The 9,089-nt window shown below is 34.2% G+C and overlaps 1 protein-coding gene and 1 long non-coding RNA gene across 3 annotated transcripts in view; both read left to right on the forward strand.

The window, feature by feature from the left end:
* Positions 1-2,308: 2,308 nt before the first annotated feature.
* Positions 2,309-4,561, forward strand: LOC21402382 (GDSL esterase/lipase At4g10955). 2 transcript variants are annotated; one of them, XM_010111986.2, is made up of 2 exons: positions 2,309-2,615; positions 3,335-4,561. In XM_010111986.2, the coding sequence occupies exons 1-2, from the start codon at positions 2,476-2,478 to the stop codon at positions 4,407-4,409; spliced, it is 1,215 nt and encodes a 404-aa protein (XP_010110288.1). In that variant the 5' UTR covers positions 2,309-2,475; the 3' UTR covers positions 4,410-4,561. The 2 variants fall into 2 exon arrangements, with proteins under 2 accessions (XP_010110288.1, XP_024030468.1); XM_024174700.1 differs by having other exon boundaries at positions 2,481-2,615; positions 3,340-4,561.
* A 2,736-nt stretch (positions 4,562-7,297) lies between these two features.
* The window catches only part of LOC112094259, a 5,065-nt gene continuing 3,273 nt past the window's right edge, over positions 7,298-9,089 (forward strand). The window contains exons 1-2 of the long non-coding RNA XR_002903447.1: positions 7,298-7,511; positions 7,687-7,721. This is a non-coding gene — a long non-coding RNA (uncharacterized LOC112094259). The remainder of the gene's footprint in view (positions 7,512-7,686; positions 7,722-9,089) is intronic.

Below are 9,089 nucleotides of genomic sequence, written 5' to 3' on the forward strand. Positions count from 1 at the left end.
TGTGTGTTTGTTATATGTATGAGTGTTTGTATTTACTTTTGCTTATTTTTTCTGGAAATCTTTTTTTTTCTTTATCATTTACGAAATACATAACATTGTATTTTGTGGACTGGATAATATAATGTAATGTGTAAATGTGATTTGGGACCTCAAAATTTGGTCCTATTATGTGTACTATCCAATTTAATGTAAGTGAGAGAGCATTGATTAGAAAGAGTTCCCCATCATTTAATTTAAGTGGGAGACCATTAATGTAATTGAGATGTCATATTGATTAAAAAAGGAACGTACCTAATAAAGCGGTGTAGAGTAAACTCGCACAAGCAATTTAAAATATGTACATTAATACAATTCCTCATATGTACACAGTACACTCCCTCAAACTTGAACTTAGTAAAACATTATTTAAAAGAACAATACATAATAAAAATTTACACTTTAGAGCTCTAAGCAACGCCTTTGGTATTGCCATTTTTGTCCACGTGTACGGCTTCGTGTCTAACACGTAGGCCGTGTGGGGCTCACCGAACCTCGGTGTATCAATCACCAATAGCTTTCCCTGCCATGTCACCACATACGTGATCTCGTTCACCTCATTGGGCAAACTAGCCACCACTTTCCACGTGGCATCCTTAAATGCTGCCAGTTCACCCGCGCGACACATGTACAAGAACCCGTCCTCTCCCGAGACACATGCCCCTGGACACGTGCCAACTTCAAAGAAATTCTCGTGCACCGGACCCCACTGCCACGTGGAAGCATCGAACGGCTCAGCGCTGCTCTCGAATTGGCCTTGCATATCAGTCTAAGTCGACTAGAAAGCATCACCTGAAAACTGTATTTCAAAAGTTGAATGGTAGGTGGTGAATCATCAAACGAATATGCACGTATACTTATTCTATGAACCTCTTGACTTCCAAAGAAACTATTTCTCTCTAACTAGCTCCTTTGATGTTGATGCAGGTTCTTTGGCCTTTGGTGGTACTCATAGGAAGGAGATGTTAGATAGTGGGGGAATGCGTGAGCGGTATGTCAAAATTCATATTGGCTTAGTTGGATCTAGAAGGTAATTTTTAGTTTTAAACGCCAAATTGTTGGTTTAAACTAAGCTTTAAAAATACTTGTTAAACATTGATTTATTTAAACTTTTTGGTTCGAACTTATTTACTAAGCGGGCTGATTAATAAATGCCTTATTCATTTCACCGATTCGAGTTTTCAGTTTTAAGTTTTTACAGTAAAAAATTCTTAAAAAATATCACATTTAACTTTTTTCTACTACAGTGAAAAGTTATCAGAAAATGTCACATCTTAACTCGAATCCACAAAGTGAACGATCGGCCCCGTTCATTTCGTCGATTCGAGTTTAGAATTCGAGTTTTGCTACAGTAAAAAGCTCTCAGAAATAATCACATCTAACTTTTTTACTACAGTAAAAAGCTCTTACATAAAGTCACATCTCAACTCGAATTAAAAACTCGAATTAACGAAGTGAACGGGTAAACTTTTTAGTTAGAACTTATTTACTAAGCAGGCTGATTAATAAAGTCTACAGGTAAAACCTTTCAATTACTAATATACCCTTTAATTTGTAGGATTAACTAATAGTAAAATTGAACTAAAAAGACAATTTGTTTGAGTACATGGGTGTCACTATGATTTTGACATGACCGTGTGTTAATGCAAATTTTCCTTGTTTGTGATAACGAGCCGTTCGATGCATATCTTCTTTCAGATTAGAAAAATGAGAAGATCTGTCCGCAAAGCACTGGATGAATACTCTCACATAATGGAATGCAATACACCATATTAGTTTCTCTTTTACTCTGTTGACCAACCAGCTGAATCCAACTTGTAAATCCAATGCCTAGCTAATCTGCCACTGTGCCACACAAGGCATCACGTCATTAAGACTAAAATACCCTTTAAGTTTCTTGCCTTTTTAATTATAGATTTTCTTAATCGTGCTTTCGTTTCTTTTCTTTTTGGATTTTAAATGATGATTTAAAAGAGTTAATTTAATTTGAAACAAGTGGTGTTTCTTAAATTAAAATGCAAAAGTAACATTTTCCACTCAATGGTGAACACAAAAAATTATCTAGATAAAATTCTATGAACGGGAGAATAATTAAACAAAAAATAATCACAACATTCAAGAATAAGGATATTATGGTCATTTCGGTTGTAAGCCCGACAACATGAAAGAAATACCAGGCGTTTTCAAATCATTATTTATTTATTTATTTCTTTCTTTCTTTCTTTTTTAAGAAGGAAATTAATTTCCTCAACAAAGCCTCCTTCGAATCGGATACCAACTAAAAGCATTCACACAACAAAGTGAAAAGCCAAAAACCTTCCCATAAAGGAATAGTTATCTTCTCTCCTTCTCTCTCTCTCTCTCTAACATGCTAAGAAACCCAAGAGAGAAAGAGGAAAAAGAAGAAGAGGTGAAGGAGATTTTTGCGTGACTTCGTTAATGGCGAAGCGTGGAGCCGAGGAGAACATAGTGAAAGAGGTAGAAGGAGGAGAAAATCAGGCTCACCCATATGCGTTTTACGTTTCTGGACCTCGAAACGTTTCTTCTCCCAATTGGAGAGACCTTATCAATTCAAGTTGGTCAGTGCCCATCTCATTTCTTTCATCTTATATGCATGAATATATACACACACATATACAAATGTGTTTGATTTCATTTTCAAGTTGGAAGAATTTCTGGAAATTTGTGAAAACCGAATAATCATAGCGGTTTCTAGAATTGATATGTTACAAAATTGATAGTTTGTGAAAAGCTCTTGGATTATGTTATCGAAATGACGAACTTGTAATTTTACTTTTGACTGGAGATAATAGTAGAAATCAGCAATAAAACAGAAAAAAAAGTTGATATTAGTAAATGGTAATACTAAATTGATCATATATTAGCACTTGCAATTTATTTTTTACAATTTCGTAGAACTTTATTTGTCGTTCTTTTTTTTTTTTTTTTGGTTGGTCCTATATTATCTCGTTTTTCTTCGGGGTATATTTTTGGTAATTCTCCATTTGATATCCGATGAATGTACTTTACTACAGATTCTATTTGTTTTCTTGCTTTGTTTAGCATAATTTATTACAGTATAATAATACTTTATCGGACTATAGTCAAATCAAATGCTGGCATTATTTCTTGATGTTAGAGTTCTTAGATTAGTGCCTAGTTTGGAAAGGAATATTATTATCTAGTCAAAACAATATTGACAATGGAATATTTCAGGGGTTTCAATATAGTTTAGGGAAAACATTTTTTTTTTTTAAAAATCATCCAATAACTGAATATCTTCAACTTATCATCACAGGAAAGATGGTAACTACAAAAGGACAGTAATTGCTTGTTTCATACAGGCAGTATACTTGCTTGAACTTGACAGACAAGAGAACAAAAGTGAAGAAAATGCTCTTGCTCCAAAATGGTGGATGCCCTTCAAGTACAAGTTATCCCAGACCTTGATCGACGAAAGAGACAGGTCCATTTTTGGGGCAATACTAGAATGGGACCGATCCGCAGCTCTAGCTGACTTAGTACTAATCAGGCCAAGTGGTGCACCAAGAGCTGTGTTGGCCCTTAGAGGAACACTGCTCAAAAGCCTAACGATTTGGAGGGACGTTGAGGACGATCTCCGGTTCTTTGCTTGGGAAAGCTTGAAGGGATCAGTGAGATTCAAAGTGGCCTTGGAGGCATTGAAATCAGTGGCGGAAAAGTATGGAAGCAGCAATGTGTGTGTTGCAGGGCATTCTCTAGGGGCTGGTTTTGCTCTCCAAGTGGGAAAAGCTTTGGCCAAAGAAGGGATTTATGTTGACACACATTTGTTCAATCCACCTTCTGTTTCACTGGCTATGAGCTTAAGAAACATTGGAGAAAAGACTGGTTTTGTTTGGAAGAGACTCAAATCCATGCTTCCTTCTTCTTCAAGTAGTGAAACTGAGGAAGAAAGAGGAGATAAGAGTAGTGATGAAAATATTACTACTAATTCTTCTTCTTCGTATGGAGTGGGATTGAAGAATTGGATGCCAAGTTTATATGGTTTGAAGAACTCTGGTGTGGCTTTGGGGGAATGGGTGCCTCATTTGTATGTAAATAAAAGTGACTATATTTGTTGCTCTTATACTGACTCTGATGGAACAGAAGAAAACAACAATAGTGGTGATAAAGAGAATGTGGGACCGAGAAATAATGGGCAAATGACGGCTAAGCTGTTTGTGATGTCAAAGGGAAACCAGAAGTTTCTAGAGGCTCATGGATTGGAGCAGTGGTGGTCTGATGACTTGGAACTTCAAATGGCTATTCACAACAGTAAGATCATAAGTAGGCAGCTGAAATCCTTGTACACTCTTCCACCTCCACAACAAACACAAGGAAAGCAGCCCAGATAACAAATGGTTTATCTTTATCATATGGATTGGAGTTGACAGAAATTTTGTTTGGTGTGTGTGCGCTCTTAGTTTTCGGACAAGATTCAAATAGAATCTAAAATGATGTGAATCTTCACATCAACATAATAAAATTATTTTCTTTATTTCCCTCAGTCTATTTGTGCTTACGAAAAGATGTTCTGGTCCAATTCCACTCCCTATAGAAATGATAGAGAAATAGTTCCACTAAAATAGCATATTAAAAGGGTCCTGTTTTTATGGCACTAATGTTGATTCATAAGTTTTTCGTTTTTCGTAATTTTTACAACTTTAATGTTCAAAATTTGTAAGTATATTCTCCAAATGTGCAAGTTGTCGTGTTCTACTTGAAATTCACAAAGTTTATCATAACTTATATATATAACTAACTGTCAAAATTCATGAGTTTTAACATAAAATGTGCAAGTTGTCGTATTCTCAAAACATTGCTTAGAATTGTCTTTCTGGCACTATAAAAGTCTACTACATAAAAAAATATCTAGGGCCTATTTAGAATGGCGCAAAAAATAAATATATGTATATATTTTAACTTAATTTAATCTAAAAGTTACTTTTAAATCTATTTAGCGGATACACTCAAAGAGCTTTTGACATTTTACAAGTTCTTTTGGAATAAGTTAACTGTTTAATGCTTAAAGAGCTTATCAAAAAAATTTATAATAAGAAATTGAAAATACATCTATATTCTTATCCTACATTTACTTTTTAGATTAATTACACAGAAGGGCTCTGACTTATATGTCACTCACTTTAGTCCATGACTTTCAAAATATCTCAAATTCCATCATTGATCTATTAGCTTGTTTTAGTTTTAATCATTTTCGTTAAAAACAGGACAGTATGTACATGATGCTTACAGAGAATAATAATTTATTGATAGAACACAAAATATGCACGTGAGTCTAACACAAAAAAGTGTAAAATAAAACTATGCTAACCAAGTAGTAAATGTTTTTAACACCCAACTGAGGAAAATGACTTAAAATAAAACAAGCTGATAGATCAAGGAAGGAAAATACAGTGGGATTGGGAGCGAAAATCGGGAATTATTTATGAGATTAACCTCTATTTTTCATAACAATAAGGGCTTTTGATTTATTTAACCAAATAAATTCAAAAAGTTTTCTAAAATTAAATTCTTTTTTTTTTACGTGTACTATCAAAATAGCAATTAAAAAGTCTTAGTTTATACTTTTCTTCTTTTATTGTCTAAAAGTAGAAGCAAAATTATAAACAGATTTGAATAGAAATTCAAATTTTTTATTAAAAAAAATGTTGTAGGTTCAAACCCTTGAAACAAAATGGCTCTAACTATTTTGAGGTGAGTAAATTTGGGAATGTGAGAGCGGGGCCGAATTTCCCCTCTGATGGGCCCTAGATTGCAATGTCGGCCTAGTAGATCGACAAACGGGTTGGCTAATAACTCTAGGAATTAGAGTTATTTTAGGCATTTCTAGGCTTATAGTTGGCTCATCCAAAGGTTTAGTTGTTAATTTTTTGCTTTATTTACTCAACTTTTGGTTCATGTGGTGCACTCTACAGAGAGTCATTTGTGTGCGGTTTCTGTGCTAATTTGGAAGAAAATTGCTAACTTGTGTCCAAAAGGGTGTCGTTTCTGATTTGTAGGTTTTGTGATGATAAATGCTGCAGCATTTGCTATAACAAAAATGTGACAGCATGCAGTTAGTGGATGACGTCAGCGCATAACTTTGCACGAGAATTAGGACAAAGAGCGCATAAGACGGATTTGGTGCTTAGTCAGCTAGACCCAACATATGAGTATGTGCCACCTCAGCATCCTTGGTTGCCCTAAAGAGGAATGCACTTGGAAACTCACAAAAAGAGAGAGGGGCGCCGTAGGAAGCAATTAAGGAAGCAAGAGGAGAAAATAGAAACCAGAGAGCACCCGAGTAAAAGAAACAAGCAGCAGAGAGTAAAAAGAAAAATGAGAGAGAAAGAAAGGAAAACAAGTACGGAGGAGACGAATTTGGCTAGAAATCTCAAGGAGTGAAGACACGGGAGGAGACCACCAAGCTTCACCTAGTCTTTACTGTTGTTCTTCTCATTTTGGTTTATCTTTCCTCTTCCTCTGTATTCAAATCATGACTGTTTATTTTGTTAAACTTAACAGAATGAGTATGAGCTAAATTAACTTGGCTGGGATGATAAAGTACCCGGATCTATAATTAAAGTTGTGTAAGATCACTTTTGTTATATTAATGTTGATATAGTTTGTTCAATATAATTTTTATCGTTCATTTTTGTTTACTGACTGGTTATCTTAAACAAAATATTACGAGTTCAGTTTGTTGGAAAGTTGATTGGAATTAGACCAATATTGAACAATGTGTTGTTTAGCTAAATTTCACAAAGAAATCTAGTTGATTTGTGAGTAGTATATGAATATACACTTGTCTTACATAGCCCAATTGAAACCTATGTTTAACTTGACCTCTATGTTTAGATTTCTCAAGGAATATGTTGAAATATGAGTAAAGAGGCGAAATCATAAGTAGGTCAGGAGATCCTTGTGTAAAATTCGTGTTCAGGTTAACTGACATCATTGTTGTAGCAAAAGTCGTAACATAAATAGCCTAAGTTGCAGTGAAGGGGAAATTCAGTCCCAGTCCTTCACATATATTGATTTTCTCCTTTGATAACTGAATGTGAATTTATTTACTTGTGTTTACAACAATTATTTTCGTTTTTATAATTGAATCAAACTATTAAATTTATTTACATTGCATCTCTTAAATCTTATTACAAAAAATTGATAATTTTCTCCGTAGAAACGAAATATTGATATTAGGAAAAATCTTATTCGGCACGTACCCTTGCTAGCATAAAAATCACACTGGCGATGGTGCTGGGCCTGGGCAGGGTACGCCATTTTCTTGGAACGCCAAGAGGCTCTGAGTGAGCTGACTTTCACTTTCCTTCAAGAGGTTAGCGAGAGCGAGGCGAGAGGATAGAATGGATGTACCGAGGAAATATTAGCAGAAACCGTAACTAGTTGTTTAGGGCATAGTTAACCTCTGGTTCGTCTGAATCTTTGTGTAAGAGGTATATTTCGTTGTTCGTCTATTTTTGAAATTGTTTTTTTCTGTGCATTTTGTTCTTAGACTCGGCAGTAATTCTTTAACTTTTCATCTTATTTGGAAATTTCGATTTGTTTATATATCTATTCATTTTGTTTTGCTTTGTCTCCTTCTGTCACTATTCTCTCCTATGGCGTCAGCCGTTCAAGCCACCTGCAAGCCAAGCTCCTTCACGGTTGGTTTTCTGTTTGTAATTTTTGTAATTTTTGTTTCAAGTTCGGATTTAGTGGTGGAAAAACCAAGTCTTTTACATTTCTGTTATAATCGTTGATTTCCCTTCACTTCTATGATGAGGATTTATTAGATTTTACAAATCTCAAAGCAGGTTGCTTTAGATTTTACAAATATTAACTCATTTGTTAATAATGGTTGTTTGGGATATGTGGTTGTTAAAATTTGCAAAATGGGTTTGCGTTGTGAATATGAGATAGAGACATTGAGGAGGGGGATAATGGGGATTATAAACAGGTCTATCTATTTAGGGGGAAATAGAAAAAAGTATAGTGACAAAGGAGATTTTTGTTAAGGTTTCACCCGAGCTTGCGGTTGTTGACTATAAGAATGAAAAGAGCTTCAATTGTTTTCGTCATTTTTGTTTGAAGTTGAAGTTGGGTTTACAGATTATTGAAGTTTTGCTTTTGAAATTTTAATTTGAAGTTTAATTTGTGAAATAGAAATTAGTTTATGGAATTCGTGTTATTTTGGAATTTGATAATTGATTGATGTTTTTGGAATTTGTTTGATTGTTGAAAATTGCTACTTTGATTTTTTTGGTTGATATTGGTGAAGATTCCTATTTTTATTAATTTGTGTGTTTAGCTATTTGTGATTTTTTGTTGATTATTTGACTATTTCTAGAAGATTGATATTAGTTTTGAATTTTGATTTGTTTGATATTTGTTGTGAATTTTGTTCCATATGATACGACCAGATAAAATTGCTCAAAAGTTATTTTGATATGTCGTTATTTGCCATCCTAGCAAGCAAATTAATGGTACCAAAAGGTAGATTACAGAACGTGCAATACAGTAACAGAAATGAATACCGTATTAGATTTGAGAGTAGATTTGAAGCAAGGCTTATATTATTTATATTGTTGTTATTATTGTTATTATTATTATTATTATTATTATTATTATTATTATTATTATTATACTTTGAAATTCGTAATGGACTTTTCTAATCTTCTCTACTTTCATATTTTGAGCTGGTCATACTTTTTATTTTTTCTACTCATGGTGCTGGTTTTCACTCGGGAGTCTGACTATGATTCTAAATGGAATCAGCATACCCATCGAGTGTGTATTTGAATTCTAGAACATCTAAGATGTTGATACGTGGTTCTAGTACCTCACACGTTCCTCATTTGCAAAGTAGATGCTATTTTCCAAGCATCAACACACAAGTGCCTCATCAACATGGTAAGTACTAGGGTTACACAATACTGAAGATTATTCTTTTTTTTTCCCCCTGTTTCCAATCAGTATCAGGACAAGGATTTATCTCTTTTAAGAATCTCTCAATACCTCTGTGTATTTCTCGG

The sequence above is a fragment of the Morus notabilis genome, unplaced genomic scaffold, assembly GCF_000414095.1.
Source record: "Morus notabilis unplaced genomic scaffold, ASM41409v2 Scaffold151, whole genome shotgun sequence".
Classification (NCBI taxonomy): Eukaryota; Viridiplantae; Streptophyta; class Magnoliopsida; order Rosales; family Moraceae; genus Morus; species Morus notabilis.

Coding starts and splice junctions, on each gene's coding strand:
- LOC21402382 (XM_010111986.2), top strand. CDS start 2,476: ATGGCGAAGCGTGGAGCCGAGGAGAACATAGTGAAAGAGGTAGAAGGA. Junction 2,616..3,334: donor GACCTTATCAATTCAAGTTG/GTCAGTGCCCAT, acceptor TTATCATCACAG/GAAAGATGGTAACTACAAAA.